The sequence below is a fragment of the Papaver somniferum genome, chromosome 6, assembly GCF_003573695.1.
Source record: "Papaver somniferum cultivar HN1 chromosome 6, ASM357369v1, whole genome shotgun sequence".
NCBI lineage: Eukaryota > Viridiplantae > Streptophyta > Magnoliopsida > Ranunculales > Papaveraceae > Papaver > Papaver somniferum.
In genome coordinates this window covers 17,766,060-17,787,457 of record NC_039363.1, presented here as the reverse complement: position 1 = coordinate 17,787,457, position 21,398 = coordinate 17,766,060, and the positions used below count along the sequence as shown (strand labels likewise).

The window sequence follows — 21,398 nt, the reverse complement described above, 5'->3', positions numbered from 1 at the left end:
ACATATAGGTTTTGATACTGTTTAAATGGAAAAAAAATGTAAAAATAGTCAGGATGTAAACAGTTTCATCCTACCCATTTTTAAATATTTTTTACTATTTTTAATTTACATCAGGATGCATCCAGTTTCATCCTCGCTAGTTTTTAAGTTTAAGCCAGGATTAATTCAGTTTCATCCTTGCTATTTTTTTGTGTTCATTTCACCCATACTAATTTTTACTCGTCCATTAGAACCATGTTTTAAAAATATTTGGACAAATGACCCATTTTCCGAATTAAAAAATATCGTAAAGTTAGTAATTAACTGAAACATTTTACAATTTCCGTGGTACATTTTGTTGAAAAACCTCTAAATATTTTAACAATAGTGCTATCTCCTACTTTATATAATTGTTCCTCCCTCCCAGGTTACAATTTTTGCTCTGTTATTGATTTTCAGGTCAAGCATATTGGTGACATATTGGAAACACCTCCCCGGCTCATGTCAAGACAGTTGATCCAAAAAGAAACTAATTTATGTTTCTAAACAACATCAACCACCATTAGGTGGTAATTATGTTGATTATACGAAGACCCCAAATACTATGAAAGGGAAAGACGTTCTTATATAACTAATTGTCGACCACATATCCAACAAAACTGAGACAAGCATTTCGCATGTAGTTGACGATAAACAGCTAATTAACATTGAAGTTTAGGTAACCTCTAATGTTATTGATATAACTTCATTTGTTCCTAAAATGTAAACACATTGTTCTCTCCTGCTTCTTCAAGAGGTGAAACTACGGTTACGACGGGAATGCTTAATGTTGGCAGTGCTCAATTACTTGCATTTGTTGAACAAAAATCTCTTCAAGAAGCTAATCAAGCCATTCAAGAATTAGTGACAAAGGTTTCTTAATGAAGATATCTTATTAATACTAAACCTGCATATATTATTTTTGATAATATTGTGATTCCTGGATCTTTGAAAGGAACTTGTTGGGCAGATTTATCTGATGCGGAAGGTGAGATTTATTCACAAAAAACAAGAAACAGAGAATGAATCTCCTCTCAAAAGTTAAACATGGTTTCTAATGCTGGTATGAATAGATTTAATATGCTAGCCATGGATACATATGATAATGAATATGATGACTATCCAACCTTTTTATCATTGCCGATATTTGAGAACATGGTGGTAGAAGATATTCATTCTCCTCAATCAGATGGTTTTCACCCTGTTTTGCGTAAGAAGAAATTGAAACACTGAATTTACTTAATAGCTTCTGGAAAAAAATTCGGATGAATGCTTTACATGAGTTTATTGATGTAAATATTCGCTTTGCCGGTTCTTTAATTTTTTTTCACTCTCCACTATTCTTTCTTCAGAAGGTCTGGCTTTATGTTCCCATCCTTTTCTGTTGCATCTACCGAGAAACCTTACGTGGAAATACTTGAGCAATCTCAGTTGCATCACAACTTCATTATATGATGCTAACTCATTGAGCAAAATCAGTTTCATTCCAACATATCTTCTCTTTCAATTAAAACAAAGAAATTGTGTATTGCGTAGATGTTTGTTTTGCGGAGAGCAGTGGATGCTGATAGATTAAGATTGTTAGCTTCTAATAAAAATTTGGATCTCGGAAATGAACTCTATTTATGCAGTCAAACATGGAAGGTTGAATCAGCTCTGGTCAATATATTGCGAGTAATGTCAGAGTAAAATGTATGTTTTGTTATTTCTGGAATTTAGAATAGTGTGAATATTATTAAGTCAAATAATAACCTATTCAGTTCGGCATAATCAGTTGGGATGCTCTACTAAAGATTGTAAGTCTGCAATATTTCAATCGCTAACTATTTTTTATCTTTAGAAATTTTATAAATTTCTTGTGAGTAAAGATGGTGCATGAATAGATTGGAACTTTCTCTTTAAAAGATGTATCATTTGCCTTTTAGCTTATAAATTAATATTATGTTTTTACTTCGCCAAGAGAAAAGTTGTGCGTACTACTATTATTTTTTAATTCTAACATTTTTCAAAAGATTTACTAATTATAAAAACCAGAAATGTGGAGATACAATTTGAAACTATTCAGGTATACTAATAATAGTAAACAGATTTTCTACTAATAGCTCCATGTATGTTTAATTAGCATTTCATGGCTACATTGACTATAAAAACGGAAACACTCAAATAGTGCTATATACATTACAAAGTAGTACACTTGGAACACTGTCTTTTCTTACATTGGATTTCAACTTTTCAGACAATTTGGGGATTTCATCTTTTCAGACAACTTGATAATGCTAAAAAATATTAGTCTATATAAAACAACCATACCAAATAGAACAACAAGATCAAGCCATTTTGAGTAGCCTGTTGGCATTTGCCAAATATTTTTCAAAACCTCTTCGCCACTGATAGTCAATGATCCTCCTATTTGATTGTTGGGGAATTGAAGTCCTTGGAACTCATTCTTGTAGAAACCTTCGACAGCATACCTATGAAATGCAATGTAGTACATTGGGTATCTCCAAAATGGGTTTGGAAGATCGTTTGGTACTCTAAAGAACCCAGCATTTAACATCATCACACCTTGAATTCCTGCTCCGGTAATTATACCCATAAGAAAATCGGGTACTATACTTGCAACAACCATCATTAAGCTCTCGACTAACACCATACATACAAAAAGTAGTAAGACAAAGAAGAGAAAATGTTCATATCCTTTGTGGAGACCAACTAGGTAATAAGCTTAGGCTCCTGGTATTACTGAGATCATAAGCAAGTATGGAATTGAAGATAGTGTATTTCCCACAACAAATGCCGCAACACCGTAATGCCCATTTAATCTTTCTCGTCCAAAGATCTGAATTGACGAAAATAAAAGTGAAAATTAGTATCATAACTATAAAGAAAATATGTTTTAGAAGTAATCTTCTGGAACGTACATACACACACATATAATCATACCTTCATGTCCTCTACGAAAGAAGGGAATCCCCCAATTGCCATGAAAGTTAAGAATGAAACTACAAACATAAGAACTGAACCTCTAGCCTGCGAAGTTTAGAACCCAAGCCAATTTATGTGAGGTTCATTTTTGAAGAATCAGTTTAAAGATAACGGATAATTAAGAAGTTTTTTTTTTGGCTATTTACCTGAATTGAACGAAAACTGCTACCAATTTTGAAAAAAATTGTTCCAACACATATACACAACGCAATGTAAACTCCTAATCTCAACCAGTAGTAGCCTAAGTCGCGGTACATGTTCACGAAAGACCTTCTTGTAAGAACGAATGATTGTGTTAAGAAGCTAGCTTGACTTCCTTTTTCTAAGATACTTCCTTCCTGTAAGATAGATGTTTCGTAAGTAAAAGGATCTTATATATCATACAAAAATATGATTTATTTAGTTACTATGTTATTACCCTTTTACATAAGCTCGATACTTGTTTTTTAACCTGTTGGAAAATTGGTGATGACTTATATGACTCGAAAAGCGTATTAATTGCTTCTTCAGTTGTTGTTGCTTTACCACCAAAACCTTGTTCGATGTCCTGAAAAAGAATATAGTTACATAAATTTTAGTTTTTTATTGGATGCGGAGGATTTTATTGGGATGCATGGAAATATAAATTTAAAAAATTCTTACTTGATCGAAGTCTTTGTTGATAGTTCTCAGGTAATGATCTGATGGGTTTCTCATAGTTGGGCAAGGGAATCCATTCAACGCAAAAAACTAGGCCGACCAAAATGAAACATAAGTACAAATCAGATTACATGTGGGATAATAAGAATGAAATTTGGGGATATATAAAATGAGTCTTGATTTGGTTACCTCATTCGCGGCAGAAGTAGGACCAAAGTAAATTGTTCTACCAGAAGAGAGTAAGCAAAGATTATCAAAGAGATCGAAGACTTCACTACTCGGTTGATGGACAGATGCAATAACAGTCAAGCTATATTGTCTTGAAAGCTTAACAATTCTATTCATTACATGGTAAGATGCTGCACTATCGAGACCGCTTGTAGGTTCATCCAAAAATAGAAGTTTTGGACGTGTTAAAATCTCTATACAGATGCTTACTCTTCGCTTTTGTCCACCACTTAGCCCTACAATGTTCCACCCTCCTATTCGTGTGTTCCTAGCTTCATGCAATCCCATATCTTTTATTGTTGTCTCTGCTCTCTCCTTCTTTTCCGATGTTGTCATAGAGTCAGGTAGTTGAAGCAAAGCAGAGTAGTGCACGGCTTCTTTAACCGTCAATGTCGTCGTTAGCGTATTATCTTGAGTTACATAAGCCTATAAAATTAAAAAATGTGATTGTTAAAGTGAATCATTTCATCATTTGGAACTCTACGTACGTGTATATAAAAATTCATCCAAGAGATAAGAATGCGATCTGAATCAAGACTGATGGTTCTTACCGACGTTCCAAAAGAAAGCCTTTGCTTTCGACCATTTACTTTTATCAGACCCGACTGCCTTGTGTTTGAGGATAATCTCCCTGCATTTAATCAAGTTGTCTCTTTTGATTCACGTTGTGTCATTTTTAAAACGAGAATAGTTTTTTTTACATGCTCCGAATAATTAGAATAGTAATAATGACGTGTTTCAATTAAAGTCCCCTAAAATAATTTTTATTCTCTCTTCATAACATAAGTTATTAGCTGAAAATAAAATTTTCATTTTAAACAAAGGTGATAAAAAAATTTCACTTGAAGTTCAAGTGAAAAAAGAAGTTCTCTTTCAAAACTTACATAGGCAAAAAAAAAAATCAAGGTGAAATTGAAGTTTTCATAGGAAATATTCAATTTTTATGTGTATGATAATGAAAATTTCACTTGCAGCAGTTAGTTGCAATTTGTGATAATCGCAACCATCACCAATTTCTTTCAAGAAAAATCCTGAAAACATAATACAAAAGAAGTATGTGAAAAGAATCAATTATATCATATGAACAACAATCTAAACAATCGAAAAATCAAATAAACATTGATAGGTTTATTGTTTTTAATTGTTCCACCAATTATTACAAATATGATAGTTGTTTATTTTATTAGTGTTAGAGCACTGCTCGGTTGATTCCGCAAGCATTGGGATGTCAAGGTTGGTTGTCATATTTTAGTATCAAAACTCATAAGTCGTTTGATTAGATTACTAGAGTCAAATTCGTTAGGTTAGACTATGGAGTCTAGAAATGTTGAGACCTACAAGTATTACTCTGAATACCTAAAGAATCCGAAGATGTATCTACATCAACGAAAATATCATCCTTCCACTTGAAGTTAGTAATACATGATTTGACTTGTTTCTATTTCTATATCGTTGCTTTCAAGTCGTTTCTGATTGAAACTCTAGCATGATCAAAATTATGTATATGAAACTCTAGTATTAGAGACTTGAAATTTTAGTATTATTAAAGTGTCAAGGAAGAATATATCAATAGTTGTGAATGTTTTATATTAGTATGTTATATTACGAAGGGTAATGCTTATCTTTTGAACTTCGTAATTGCGACATCAACATAATCTTTGTAACTCGTTACTAAATTCTGTAGTGAACGTAGGATTGGTTTCATGCCCAGAAAACTATGTTTAACTACATGATTTTAAGGATGTAGACTTACGAACTTGTTCTGTAGTTATAAGAAATCAATAAGATTGATGGTCCGGTTTTCATTATCTAAGGTTAACCGATCCTAACCTATATAGGGAATCAAGGTAGAACCGATCCTAACTTATGTTAGGAGTCAAGGTAGAATCGATCCTTACATATATTGGTAGTAAAAGTAGAACCAATCCCTACCTATATTGGGAGTCATGGTAGAACCGTTCCCAATATGAAAAACCGATTTGTTTATTCATGTACACTTTAGGATTTGCATGATTTTTGAAATTGGGTTTGAAAAATAAAAAAATTCAAGATATCGCCATAATGATTAATGAGTAATTTGAACATGTGTTGAACTTAGTTATTTATTGTTCAAAGATATCCCTTGATACTCAAAGTGAGATCCCAAACCAAAATGTTGGCGAATCTTTTGGAGATTTTCGAATGTATATGTTTTGTTTTACCAGCAAGAAAAACATATCTCGAGAAACCATGGTGAGATCCCAAACCGAAATGTTTGAGAATCTTTTTGAGATTTTCGAATGCATATGTTTTGTTTTACCAGTAAGCAAAATATATCTATGGAAAGATATATTAGTTAAGTGCTGGCTGATATTGAATTTTCCAAGAGGGATTTCGGTTATACAGTTGGATATTGGTTGGAATTAGACAAAACCGAATTTATTAGATGCTTTATTGCATATCTTGATAATATTTTAGATTATGAAAATTCCTTGGTGTCCAAACTACCTTGGTCTATAAGTAGTCAAGTTTTTATTCTTAGAAACTTACCTTGAGGAAGAAACTTCGTTTCGTAGTCACTGTTGTAGCCGACTAATAATATTATTCGTAATACTATCTTGGAGGGGAGAGTAACCTAATTAGGCGAAATCTCTTACGTCTGCTAGTTTAAAGACTTCTTTGGGATCAAGAACCATCTAGATAGTACCATTAGTGGAAAACTAAAATTGCATTGTTATTTTAGTTTTTGATTATTGATTTGATTGACTAACGGTTGTTATCTCTTGATTGCACCTAGTTTGATTATTCTTGAGAGCCTCCTCTTATAACATAAGGTCACTCAAACTATATCAAGAGATTAGAAGAAGTTCATATTTAATTTTAGATCTAATGATGACTTGTGATCATCCATTGTTAACAGACTCCGTCTGTGTACGATCTATCATAAGTTGGAATCAAGTTTGTTATATTGCGGTTACAGAAGAAGACTTTGAAGATTTGAAAACAAGAATATTTTATCTAATTAGTTTTGTATATTTGTGATTTGCTTCGTGCAAAAACTTGATCGTCTTGGATCCGACTAGGTCTGGTTTATCTTTGATAGACTTGTTATTGCTAGTCGTATTTAGATCATCAAGCTATCATTTAGTGGTACTATCCGAATCTAATAGTTCTGTTGACTAATTTAGTTAACTTGTTATTCTTAATCTTGGAAGATCTAACCCGACAAAGGATTTTATTGATTTAAACAGAAAAGCCTTTGTCAATCTCCACTAGAATACCTCTGATTAACTTCTTGAGATGAGAAGAGTGGTTGCCAAACATATTAGTCATTTACTGTTTGGAAGATGATCCAAAGGAGTTGAGTGCTAGAAGTCGTTACAACGGCTGAAGCAACTTAAGATTGTAGACTCTATCTTAGGTTTCATATGGGCCAGATTGGTTGTAGGCGCAGGGATACTGAGGAAACTAGGTAACTAGGGGTAGTTTACTTGGTCTCAACTATACGAAGTGGTAGTGATATTTGTGTAGCGTCTTAATTTTGAGAGTAGTTAAAATTGGATTTGTTCCCGAGGTTTTTCTGCATTTGAGGTTTCCTCGTTAAAAAAATATTGTTGCGTCTTTCCTTTTACTTTCCTCAATTAAAATTATTGTTTTACTTATAGTTAAAAGTAAATACATTGTATGTTAATCCAACAATTGGGTTGATCCCTATAGTTTAAGGTTAGGTTTCAGACTTATACTGTACACCAAGTGTATACATTGTGGTTTGTTATCTCCTTGACAATATCTATCTATATTAGATCACGCAATATATTAGGCTCATAAGTTGATGTCAAAAATATTATGGTGTACTTGGTACCCTCGTCATTTCAGTTAGAGCGTTGCTCGGGTGAACCCACCAAGCGTTGATATGTCAGGTTTAGTTGTCATATTTTAACTCCGAAACTCAAAGCTGCTTGATTAGATTATTAAAGTCAAATTCATTAGATTAGGCTAGGAACATTAGAAATTTTTAGACTTGCTCATGTTACTCTGAAGAACCTGAAGATGTATCGACATCAATGGACATATCATCCTTTTGTTCGAGGTTAGTAACGCAGACTTGACTTGTTTTATTTCGATCTTTGTTTCTTTCAATTTGTTTACATTGAAAACATAATATATGGAGTATATTTATGAATCTCTAGTATTGGTGACTTGATCATTTCATTATGATCAAAGTGTCAAGGAAGCATATCTACTAATTATTTTACACAACTTTGATATATTGGATTACGGAGTATAGTTTAGCTATTTGGAATTCGTTAATTCTTCATCAAACTAATTGATAAATTGTTGTTAGTTAGTATGTTGAAATTTCGCGTTGATTTCATACCTCGAAGACTATGCTTAATTACACGAGTTCAGGGAAGTATACTTAAGGATTTATTTCTAGGTTCGATCCTTTAAACAAAGAACTTTATAAGGATCTTTAATAGTACCAATCCCTTACCAAGGATCACTAATAGGAGCGATCTCATGGATCCCTAGTAGGATCTATTAGGTTAACCAATATGAACATTTTCGGCTTGTTTATTATTTTAGGGTTTGCATAGATACGAAAATATGTTTGGTTAATACGGAAGGCTCATAAGTTGTCGACATAGTATTTGGATATTTGCTAAACTCTCATTACTTAATGTTCAAGTATTTTCCTTGATATTCAATGTGAGATACTGAAACTAAGTATTAGTAATTTATGTGTTATTCATATCTCGGTGGATAAACATATCTCTTGCAGCAATATTAGTAAAGTATACGTTGTATGCTAGCTAATATTTTTTGCCATCCAAGAGAGATGTTGGTATATATATAAGTTGAATTACAGTTGGAATATTAACAAAAACGAAAATAAACATTTGTTGCATATCTTTAGTATTTTTGGATTTGGTAATTCCTTGTTGTCATAACTACCTTGGTCATTATAAATAGTAAATTTCGCAATTATTACAAGTTTATCCCTTGGACGCACTGAACTAACCGTTTGTGTGGGAAGCATACTTGAGTATTCTTGTAATACTCGTTCGAGAGGAGAGTATCCTAATTAGGTGAAATCTCTTATGTGTGCTTCGTCTAAAGACTTATGTGGGATCAAAGAAGCACTAGTAGTACCGTTGGTGGGAACCAAGAATCATATTGTTATTTTATATTTCGATTATTGATTTGATTGACTAAAGGCAAAGTTGAACCTTGATAGATCTAGTTTGTTTATTTTGTGATCATTTTATTCTGATATAAGGTTAGTCGAATTATTTCAAGGATCAAAGATTTCAGATCTGATCTTTTGATTCAAGTTATGAAGATAATATCTTTGATCATCCAATTTTAACAGACTCCGTTCGGCGTGTGATTGATCGCTAGTGGAATCAAGTTGTGTGTGCAAGTACTTTTGAAGACCGAAGATTGATGACTAGAAGATTTGTTTTTGGTATTCTGATCTTAGTGATAACTTCGTGCACGCTTGATTGAAAGGGATCCGACAAGCTTGTTTATCTTATATAGACTTTTACAACTTGTATATATCAGTAATCTATCTTTGTGTTAATTTTTGAGAGCGACTTGGATAGTTTGCGAACTAAGAATGATTATATCGGTAGTCTTAATCTTAGTTGATCTAACCGGACAAAGGATTCTTTATTGATTAAACTGAAAAACTTTTGCATCCGACTACATCTATGATTACTTGTTGATCTTGGGGATTGACAGAGAGGTTACTGAAACAGATTAGTCATATATTGTTTTGAATTACGATCGAAAGGAGTTGAGTTTCTGAAGTCTTCAAGACAGGTTAAGCGACTTAAGATTGTGGAATCTATCTTAGGATTCCCGTGCATAGACCAGATTGGTTGTTGGCACATGGATACTGAAGGAAATGAGTAACTTGGAGTTAGTTTACTTGGTCTCAACTATACGAAGTTGTAGTAGTCTTTGTATAACAACTTAATTTTGAGAGTACTAGGTCCCATAGTTTACTTCCGCGTGATACTGATTTGTATTTATAATTAAAGTAAACACCCTTGTACGTTAATCGAACACTTGGTTTGATCTCATAGTTTGGTTCAGATTCGAACTTACTCTATATGCCGAGTGTATATCTTGTATAAGTAATCTTCATGACATTATTTGTCTGTATTAGATTACACAAGGTATGTATTTCATAGGTTGATATCAAAAATATTGTGGTGTACTTGGTACCCTCATCATTTCATGTTTGCTAAAAGCATTCAGTGAAGAACATCTTCAAAGAAGGTTGAAATGTCTCCATCATATTTGATAGTGCAAATCAACGAGGTTGGTGTAGCAATTGTCCGTATTAATGAAAACAAAATTAATGGAAATCATAAAGCATACTTTTTCCTTTTATGATGTATCCTTTTAGGTGTTAGTATAAACCGTATTTATCTGAAGATTTATGGAAATTTATAAATGATGATTTTATTTTAACCGTGTTTGAAAACAATAGGAAAACAACCATATTTAACCAGAAATAATGGTAACTTAATAACCCGAACATAAAGGTAAGAATAATTTTTGTAACTAATTTGTTAGTAGAAAAAATAGTGGGTATATTAGGCTTAGTTTGGTATCGCCATGACTTACATAAAAGTCGTTTGTGCAGCGGATTGCTATGCTATGTTGTACAAAAAAAAAAAAATTGAGCATTTGTCAAAATATAAACTAAGATTAAAAACCGATTAGAAACAGGGTGAACTTGTGCTTGGTAAAATATCATGTTTAACTATCGTTGTTATAGTAAATGACAAAAACAAATATATTATTAAATTTTTTAATATTATATAATATTATATTTACTAATAAACTAAATTTAAATTTAATTTTCCATAACCAATTTTTGTTGTAGATTTGTACAATTTCTAAATTAAAAAATAAACTAAAATTAAATAATTATTTAATGTTTGCTCTAATATTTGATAAATTAAAGAATTTTTCAATGAGATGGTATATAAAATATAGTTTGTTATCGGGTAACTCTCGTGAACTGATCTCTTCTCTTTATATTTGGATAGTCTCGTAACCGAAACTCATCTTTAAGTGATATTAAGTGATATTAATAGTAAAATTCAAGATTTCTCATGGTACCAGATTGAATCCGATCAACAAATTCATCTACTCTTTCGGATTCTTTCAACCATCTAAGTGATGGATTTCTGGTGAACCCAAACTCCCTAATTTGGATTAATAATCATTGAACACCTATATGTGGCGATATAATATAACTTTCATGTAAAAACCTAGACATGTAAAAAGTTTCCTAATTATAATTAAAAAACTCCATTAACATAATATTGTAATTTTCTAATCCCAACTGGATTTATAAAAATTAAATTTCAACTCGGTAAATTAATAATTTTGCTCCATTAATAAATTTTGTTGGTCCCAAACACACTAATTTATAGAGTTTCGATTGTACCTGCTAATGCATCAATAAGAGTTGACTTTCCAGAACCAGAAGGACCCATAATTGCTAAAACCTCACCAGGTTGAGCATACCCGTTTACCCTTCAAGAATAGCTTTACCGTTGCCCTTACTACTCGACGAAGGCACACGAACGCATAAATCTTCCCATGTCAACACAACACTACCTTTAGATTTCTGTTCCATCTCTATTACAAATGAACTCTTTTTTTCTTCTGATTTTTTTTTCTTGCTCGACTGATGGCCACTAACTCTTAAAGAATTAACAACAGTATCGTTTTTAGCGGGTTCATCAACATACTGATCTATCTGTTGCTTCAGCTCATGATGGTGAGCAGGACTCATAAATGGTTCATCTTCTATTTGATCATGACAAGCGAAGCTACTTTTTTCCTTGCTAAGAAGTGGTGGTGGTACTGGTGAACTAATTGGGCTTGCAGTGGGAGTCCATCTTAGGTTACTAGATGGTGATGATGAAGTCATATCCGCAAAACTTCCTTAGGATATCAAACCAAGAAGAGGTTTTTGGTTTCAAGTGAAAATGTCCAGAGATGGAGAGGATTGAAGATATACTGCTAATCTTGCGATGGAAGAGGGCCATGCTTAATATATAAAGAATTCTTGCCGAGTACGTAAGTAATGCGATCGTTCAACTGCTACTCTTAATCAAAATTAGTATATTTTTGGACTTATGCCGATCACGAGGCCCGTTTAAAGCTAAAGTACCTTTCTTTTCTTCTTGCTTTTTAAGGGAAACTGAAATTATATTAATTAAATCTCGTTGAAATTGAGGCCAGAGATACAATTATTAGGAGGTGACGGTTCATACCGCTATCATGTTGCATCATAATAATAATGCATTGCATATTGACAAAAAGAGTGGTTTACGTTGCTAAAGCTACCTGCCTCCACTTGCTGGGCCACTAGACACAAGTTGCGATTACTATACTTTCTTGTGGCATGAACGTCCGGTGAACATATATGGGGTTTTGTCGACTAATTTATAAACGTTTAAACAGCCTTTGAGAAAGAGGTTTAAAATTTAGCAGGTAGAGCGTACATTGTATTATTAAGGAATAATTCTGATTTTTTGAGAAAGAGGTTTAAAATTGATACCAAGACGCCGAGGAGGCAACAGAGATGGTTTATTGCCCTATTATATTGAAGGAGGGGGGAGGCATAGTGGAAATGATGTTGGATGTAGGATTTTTACCTCATCTTGCCACTTATATATAACAGGTTGGTGAATGGTCTTTCTAATCAAAACTAGCCTGTCTGTTCGGCCAGGAAGCTAAAATTTGCGTTCATATATGTGACAGAGTTCCAACAAAATTCCATGTATAGATTTTTATTCCAAAACAAAAAATTTACAATACAACAAAATATCTGTATAAATTTCATGGCTACAATTAATACAAAAACGAAAACACACAAATAGTGTCATATACACATTACAAACTTTTACTTGAGTTTGGAACACTGCGTTCTCTTACAATGGATTTCATCTTTTCGGACAACTTGATAATGCTGAAAAACATTAGCCTGTATAGAACCACCATTCCGAATAGAACAGCAAGATCAACCCATTTTGAGTAGCCCATTGGCATTTGCCAAATATTTTTCAATATTTCTTCGCCGCTAATAGTCGGTGATCCTCCTATTTGATTATTAGGGAACCGAAGTCCTTGGAATTCATTCTTGTAGAACCCTTCATTTGCGTACCTGTGAAAGGCAATGTAGTACATGGGGTATTTCCAAAATGGGTTTGGAAGATCATTTGGTAGTCTGAAGAACCCACCATTTAACATCATCACACCTTGAATTCCAGCGCCGGTGATGATACCCATAAGAAAATCGGGTACTATACTTGCAACGATCATCATTAAGCTCTCGACTAACATCATACACACGAAAAGTAGTAGAACAAAGAAAAGAAAATGTTCATATCCTTTGTGGAGACCAACTAGGTAATAAGCTAAGGCTCCTGGTATCAGTGATATCATAAGCAAGTATGGAATCGAAGAAATTGTATTTCCCACAACGAATGCTGCAACACCGTAATGTCCGTTTAATCTTTCTCGGCCAAAGATCTGAATTTGTAAAGACGAAAATAAATGTGAAAACTAGTATCAAAACGACAAAGCAAAGATAATCTTTCAGAATGTACATAATTATACCTTCATGTCCTCCACGAAAGAAGGGAATCCCCCAATTGCCATGAAAGTTAAGAATGCAGCTACAAACATAAGCATTGCACCTCTGGCCTGCAAAAATTCCCACCCCAGTTGATGTGAGTGCTCATTTCAAAGAATCAGTTTAAAGATAATAAGAAGTTAAGAGGTTATTTCGGTTTTTTACCTGAATTGAACCAAAACTGCTACCGACGTTGAAAAATATTGTACCAACACAAAGACATAGAGCAATGTAGACTCCTAATCGTAACCAGTAGTATCCTAAATCACGATACATGTTCACGAAGGACCTTCTTGTAAGAACAACGGATTGTGTGAAGAAGCTAGCTTGGCTTCCTTTTTCTAAGATACTTCCTTCCTACATGATGAAACAAACAGATAATTAATAAGCAAACGGATCATGTATATCTTCTACAATAAGGGTTCTATAGTTACTATGTAATTACCCTTTTGCACAGACTCGATACTCGTTGTTTGACTTGTTGGAAGATTGGTGATGACCTATATGACTCAACAAGCATATTAATTGCTTCCTCCGTTGTTGTTGCATTGCCATCAGAATCTTGTTCAACGTCCTGGAAAGGAATATTGATACAGAATTTTTAGTTTTTGTTGGATACAGATGATGCTATTGACTTAGAAATTCATATGTAAGAGTAACTTAAGAAATTCTTACTTGATCGAAGTCTTTGTTGATAGTTCTCAGGTAATGATCTGATGGGTTTCTCATGCTTGGGCAAGGGAATCCATTCAATGCAAAAAACTGTGAGGCCAAAAATACAACAAAAGTATAAATCGAAACTAAATTTGGGATAATATGATGAAATATGTAGATAAAAAAAAAGGTCCTGATTTGGTTACCTCATTCGTTGCAGAAGCTGGGCCAAAGTAAATTGTTCTACCAGAAGAGAGTAGACAAAGATTGTGAAAGAGATCGAAGACTTCACTACTCGGTTGATGAATGGATGCAATAACAGTCATCTGATATTGTCTCGAAAGCTTCACAATTCTATTCATTACATGGTAAGATGCTGCACTATCAAGACCGCTTGTAGGTTCATCCAGAAACAGAAGTTTCGGACGTGTTAAAATCTCTATACAAATGCTTACTCTTCGCTTTTGTCCACCACTTAAACCCTTAATGTTCCACCCTCCTATTCTTGTGTTCCTAGCTTCATGCAACCCCATCTCTTTTATTGTTTTCTCTGCTCTCTCCTTCTTTTCGGATGCTGTCATAGAGTCAGGTAATTGAAGCAAAGCAGAGTAGTAAACGGCTTCTTTAACTGTCAATGTAGTCGTCAATGTATCATCTTGAGTTACATAAGCCTACAAAATTTGGAATGTGCTTGTTAAAGTGATTAATCCTGTGAATTTTAGCACATGTATAAGAATTTCAGCTTAGAAATAGAAATGAATTAATTAGACTTGTGATGTTCTTACCGACGTCCCAAAAGAAAGCCTTTGTTTCCGACCATTTACGTGTATCATACCCGATTGCCTTGTTTTTGAGGATAGTCTCCCTGCATTTAATCAAACAGTCTCTTTTGATTGAGATTTTATCATCTTTAAAATGAGAAAAGTAATTATGTGTCTTAATGGAATGCAGCAATCATGTATCTAAACTCTAAAGGGATTCATGGACTAAGCAAACGTGAACACTAAGTATAATTGAGAACGGCGCCATCCTCGACTCTATCATTTCTATTAATTTATAATCAATGAGCACCTCTATATATGCCGATATAATATAACTTCCATGTATGAACTTAACATGTAAATCTGCCTAATTACCTGCTAATGCATCAAGAAGGGTTGACTTTCCACAACCAGAAGGACCCATAATAGCTAAGACCTCACCAGGTTGAGCATACCCATTTAACCCTTCAATGATAGCTTTATCATTGTCCTTACTACTCGACGAAGGTACACGAACGCATAAATCTTCCCATGTCAACACAACACTACTACCTTCAAATACTGGTTTTATCTCTAATACAAATGAACTCTTGTTTTCTTCTGATTGATGGCCATTAACTCTTAAAGCATTAACAATAACCTCATTGTTTTTAGCAGGTTCATCAACATAAAGATCTCGTTGATGCTGATGATGAGTACTAGTAGTACCCATAAAAGGAAAAGTACTTTCCAAACTGTCATCTTCAAATTGATCATGATAAGCAAAGCTATTTATCTCCTGACTAAGAAGTGGTGGTGGTGGTGGTGATCTACTAGGGCTTACAGTGGGAGTCCATCTTGGGATATTAGATGGTGACGATGGAGTCATATCCTAAAACTTCGTTAAGATATCAAACCAAGAAGATGTTTTCGATTTGAAATGAAAATGAGAAGAGGAGGAGAGGATTGAAGATGTACTGCTAATTCAATGCGATAACTACAGATGAGAGGCGCTTAATATATACTTTATTGCCGAGTAGGGTAATGCTGCCTACAAGTTGTAAAGTACCATGAGGTTTAAATGCTAAAGCTGCACTTGTTGAGATACTAGATACTAGTTGCAAATATTTTGTTGAACATGGGGTTTGGTCCACATTATTGTGGCCGCCGCGTTAATGTACCTTTTTTATTACATCCGGGTATAGTGGACGACTTTATCGAAAAAAATAAAGAACAACAAGAAATGGTCGGGCGTAGTGGCGTAGCATGATTAACCATGATATATGAAAGGAATATATCTAAGGTCAATATATAGAGATGGCTTATATGAATGATATTTTATCTTCGGTGGAAGAAATAAAAGAATTACATATGCAAGCTAACGTTACATCGAAACACATCAGGGATTATACTTGTTATTAATCATTTGGATGTGAACCTCAGAGAAGCGTTCCCACTTTATAAAACTAAAAGTTTTCCCTTTGTTTTCAAGTCGAAGTGGACATTCCAACCCCATTTTGGACTTTGGACAGGTTGGTCAACTAAACTTGTCCGTACCTGTTCATGGGAGTTTAATATTGTTGTTGAGGGCTGCGCTAATATACGTTTTTTATTAATTAATTCAGGTGGACGGAATATAATGTGCTGTATGTAGTACAAGATCAAAGTCAATAATTAGAGATGGAATATTTTATCTCCAATTGGAAGACATAAAAAACGTTTAATTTCTTTCATCAAACGAAGACTTTACCAAGGTTCCAAGAAGAAACAGATCATTTGCAAGTTAACGACGAAAGCCATTGAAGATTAAAAGTCAGTATATAGAGATGGGCTCTTGCCCTATTAAATTTCACTGATCTACTACTTCTCTTATCCTTAGCATATTCCTTCTCATTTTCACTTGCTCTTCTCATTTATTTCTAGCAATTTAGTTTTTTTTGTATTTTCTGTGAATATTCTTGGTTCACGCCAAAAAACTCAGCTTAGTAATTGAACAATCTAGTAGTACTGATGACGAATATGATTCATGAAGAGAAGGAGGTAGAAGATGAAAATAAGTTCACAGGGGAGGAAGAGAAGTTGAGCTGGTTAAAGTCACAAGTGATTGGAGGTGATGACTTTGAATTTGAAACTCCTTTTGGGAAACGGAGACTAGTTTATGCTGATCATACTGCTTCAGGAAGATCTCTTCATTACATTGAAAATTACATCATACAAAATGTTCTCCCTTTTTATGGTAAACTACTACATAATTAATCCTTTCACTGTTTTTGTTTTAGTTTTTTTCATTTCTTACTCGTATAAAGATTATAACAATATGGAAATGATTAACAGGAAACACACATACGAGTGACAGTTACGTAGGGAGAAAGACATCTAAAATGGTGCATGAAGCAACGGACTACGTAAAGAAATGCATGGGTGGAAGTCTGGATGATGCCCTTATTTTCTGTGGATCAGGAACAACTGCGGCAATCAAAAGACTTCAGGAAGTTATGGGAATTTGGGTTCCATCAACTCTGCGAGATAGAATCATTCAATACCTAAAGAATGAAGAAAGGTGGTTAGTGTTTGTAGGGCCATATGAGCATCATTCGAACGTACTTTCATGGCGTCAAAGTACAGCTGAAGTCATAGAAATCGGGTTAGATAACGATGGATTAGTAGACATGGAAAGTTTGACAATTCAGCTTGAGAAATATAAGTCTGAAAACCGTCCAATGTTAGGTTCATTTTCAGCTTGTAGTAATGTCACCGGTATAGTTGTCGATACACGTGCCATCTCTCGCCTTCTTCACATGTATGGTGCTTTTGCATGCTTCGACTTCGCGGCATGGTAAGCTCATAGTCTATTTCTATTGCTAAGTACTATATTATGGGGCTTGCTTATGAGATCATTGGTTTTCAAAATTATTTCTCTGTGATATACAGTGCTCCCTATATGGAGATGGACATGCGATCAGGCAGTATGGAAGGATACGATGCTATTTTTGCAAGCCCGCATAAGTTCCTTGGCGGTCCTGGAACACCGGGAATCCTTATGATGATTAAGGCCTTGTATCAGCTGAGATCTTCTGCTCCTTCAACTTGTGGAGGAGGCACTGTTAGCTATGTCAATGACTTCAACGCGAAGGTAATATACCTACTAATTTCTGGTGTTGGGAGACTGGAAAAGACTTCAGATAGTGACATCTTGTTTTGGCTCTTGAAATTTGATATATTATAAAAACTAGCTAATTACTATGACTCGTGTAACTGTAGGATACATTATACTACGACGACATTGAAGAAAGAGAAGACGCTGGTACACCGCCGATCATTCAAAAGATACGAGTGTCGTTGGTATTTTGGGTGAAAGAATTCATAGGGCACAATCTAATCGACAAGCTAGAAGAATTCTACATAGAAAAAGCTCTCAAGAGACTCCTCCCAAATCCAAACATATGGATACTAGGAAATACCGAGGTCAAAAGACAGGCCATCCTTTCTTTTCTTGTTTTCCCTAGCAGTACCGATTCTATGCCTCCAATAGCAGATGAAAGAAAGAGAGGACTTTACACGATAAAAGAGTCAGGGAAGTCTTTACACGGACCTTTCGTCGCAAAGCTTCTCAATGACCTTTTTGGCATTCAAGCTCGAGGTGGGTGTGCCTGTGCTGGACCCTATGCGCATCGTTTGCTCGGCGTCGATGAACATCTATCTCTTGCCTTTCGAGCCACCATCAAAAAGGTATATATAATCTTTTGAAATGGTTACTCTGGCACTATCATGTGTTGTATAGCTTGTGGCTTTGTCAATAATTTGACAATTTTGTTATGACTTGCATGGACAGGGTTACCATGGTATAAAACCAGGATGGACAAGAATCAGCTTTCCTTATTACATGTCAAGGGAAGAATTTGATTTCATATTATCAGCTCTAGAATTCGTTTCTATATATGGTGCACGCTTCCTCCCGTTGTATAGCTTCAATTGGAATACAGGGCAATGGACATTTAGAAGGAAGTCAATCTACGGAAATGTAGTGTGGGATAATCCAAAATTCGTGCAGTTGGCTGATAAGACGACGTTATTTGACCGAACAAATTCAGTGATCGAGGCAAACAGTAACGGAAAGGGCGGTGAGTACAGAGCTAACAATGAAAAGGGTGTTGAAGTGATTCAAAGTTTTAAAATGTACTTAGAGAGTGCAAAAGATATTGCTAAATCTCTCGCAAAAGTTTCTCATCAACGCAATATTCCCAACGATATAGATCCAAATCTTGTATACTTCGTAATCTAGACGCGATATGAAGATGGGAAGCGTCATATGATGCCAACGTCTCCCGTTAGTTGTATTCAGATGTTAACTTTAAGAAAATTGGGCGCAGATTCGAGAACAAGTTGCAAATTTTAACTCTAAACGACTTTATCATGCTGTAATATTCCATAATCAAGTGGCAACTCTAACTAAGTCGATATGTATTAAATTTCATGTAGGAAATTAATTATTATAGTTTGATAGTTACCTACTATAAATTAAAATTTGATGCAGGAAATTAGTTAGTTTGACTAGTTACCTGCTAGTGCATCAAGAAGAGTTGATTTTCCAGAACCAGAAGGACCCATAATAGCTAAGACCTCACCAGGATGAGCATATCCATTTAGCCCTTCAATAATAGCTTTATCATTTTCCTTACTACTGGAAGAAGGTACACTAACGCATAGATCTTCCCATGTCAACAAGACACCTTCCCATGTAAACACGGCAGCTTCCGGAGATCCCTCTTGTTTTTGCCGCTGTTGATCAGTCATAAACTCAATTGGTTCCATCTCCATTACAACTGAACCTCCCCTTGTTCGTCCCTCTGTTTGATGATCATATTCAATTCTTAAAGAAGGCGCATCATACATATCTTCTTCAGGATAAGAATGACCAGTACCCTTGTTATCATGATGAATACTAATAGTAGTACTAAATGGGAAAATGTTTTTCATAGATTCATTTTCTTCTTGATCATAATATGCGAAACTACTGTCTTTTTCTTTACTGCTAAGAAGTGGCGACGGTGATCTACTTGGACTTTCTGTTGGAGTCCATCTTGGGACATGTTTTGGCGATGCCATTTCTATCTTAAAAACTTATTTCTAAGATATGCAACATAAGAAGCAGAAAATATTTGATTTTAAAATGGAAAAATTTGGAGAAAAATAGGATTAAGGTGGGATACATGTGATAGCTAGCTAGAGATCGAGGTTCTAAAAGTGGAATTCTGGTTGAGGAATAAATGAAACCTACTAGAGTATTTAAAGACTTCGTATAGGTATTGAGAGGGGGCTTCGCCGAGTATGAAAAGAATGTTTTCATGTTTGTTTAGCCTTCACCATTTGTTAAAATTGAATTTTTCTGGAGAACCCAAGATGGAGATGTGTTCGGATACTGGAAGTTGTTTTCTTTTTACTTTTGGGTAAATAATCTCAAGAATTAGTTTGGGTAAATAATTTGAAAATGACTTCTATAAACAAAAAAATTAACTTTTCGTAAGTAAAAACATTTGGCTGTTAATATCAATGTAGGTAACATTTTAACTCGGCATGGAACTTTTAGAAATTGGGCTATGTCTTGGTTCTCTGCAAGAACTAGTTTGATTTTTGGTTCAGACATCAACGGACATGATACTAATAAGTTACTTATGGTAATAGCTTGGACCATTTGGAAGGATAGGTGTTCTAAAGTTTTCGAGAATATCAATCCTAATAGAGCATTGTCAGCAGATGGTATTAATAATCTAACTAGTCCTGGTACAATTCAAACTTTTCGTAAGTTATGGTATTGGCAGCATGGGTTATCCTCGAATCCGCTTCATTGACAGACAGGGATGGCAGCAGATGCATGCATAATTGCTGGTATGGGGGGCCTATCGTCTTTAATAGTTGCTAGGGCTGATAATTTTTGCTGTCAATACTCGTTTGCCAATAATTTTAGTAGGAGTCCCATATTTATTGACTAGCTATACAAGGCTAAGTTATTGTACCACACATATATTGAATTCTGTTACGTTTTGCCCCACCTATGCTAGATTACTGGGGTACGTACTGTTTTCAATTGTTACCGGCAGAAATATGAGAATGCACGAAGGCAACCTCTAAGTAGACTAGTAGGCTAATAGTTAAATTGTGGTTGAGGAATAAATGCAACCTTCATCTATTCAGAAACCAAATTGGTAGATTGACCGAGGTTTCTCTCGAGAAGAATCGCCTCACTGTTTAGAATTTTATCTAATCGACAATCTTAATTTCCTAGGTAACAATGATGCTGTGTTGATTTTTTATAAAATCATGATAATTTATTAGTTGTTTGAATTATTGGCAGGTGAGAAAGCATTTTCAAGAGAAATAAAGTGTCAATTTCAATACAAACTCAACGCCTACTATACTACGTCTGTAGTCACGTAAGCATATAGATCAGAAATTCAAAAGGGTCTATTCCAATTGACTTAGGC

At 34.5% G+C, this 21,398-nt stretch overlaps 2 protein-coding genes and 1 pseudogene across 3 annotated transcripts; 1 reads left to right on the top strand and 2 right to left on the bottom strand.

The window, feature by feature from the left end:
• Window positions 1–2,164: 2,164 nt before the first annotated feature.
• LOC113287078 lies at window positions 2,165–11,907 on the bottom strand (annotated as a pseudogene).
• A 743-nt stretch (window positions 11,908–12,650) lies between these two features.
• Window positions 12,651–20,253, bottom strand: LOC113287077 (ABC transporter G family member 11-like). Of its 2 annotated transcripts, none has more exons than XM_026535742.1 (8): window positions 19,476–20,253; window positions 14,962–15,041; window positions 14,383–14,847; window positions 14,198–14,284; window positions 13,968–14,096; window positions 13,688–13,879; window positions 13,507–13,593; window positions 12,651–13,419 (listed from the first exon to the last, which is right to left on the bottom strand). In XM_026535742.1, the coding sequence occupies exons 1-8, from the start codon at window positions 20,020–20,022 to the stop codon at window positions 12,781–12,783; spliced, it is 2,226 nt and encodes a 741-aa protein (XP_026391527.1). In that variant the 5' UTR covers window positions 20,023–20,253; the 3' UTR covers window positions 12,651–12,780. The 2 variants fall into 2 exon arrangements, with proteins under 2 accessions (XP_026391527.1, XP_026391529.1); XM_026535744.1 differs by lacking the exon at window positions 19,476–20,253 and adding an exon at window positions 15,313–15,962.
• Window positions 16,682–19,298, top strand: LOC113287079 (probable cysteine desulfurase). Its single transcript, XM_026535745.1, has 5 exons — window positions 16,682–17,152; window positions 17,251–17,752; window positions 17,848–18,049; window positions 18,178–18,645; window positions 18,749–19,298. The coding sequence occupies exons 1-5, from the start codon at window positions 16,927–16,929 to the stop codon at window positions 19,196–19,198; spliced, it is 1,848 nt and encodes a 615-aa protein (XP_026391530.1). The 5' UTR covers window positions 16,682–16,926; the 3' UTR covers window positions 19,199–19,298.
• Window positions 20,254–21,398: the final 1,145 nt, after the last annotated feature.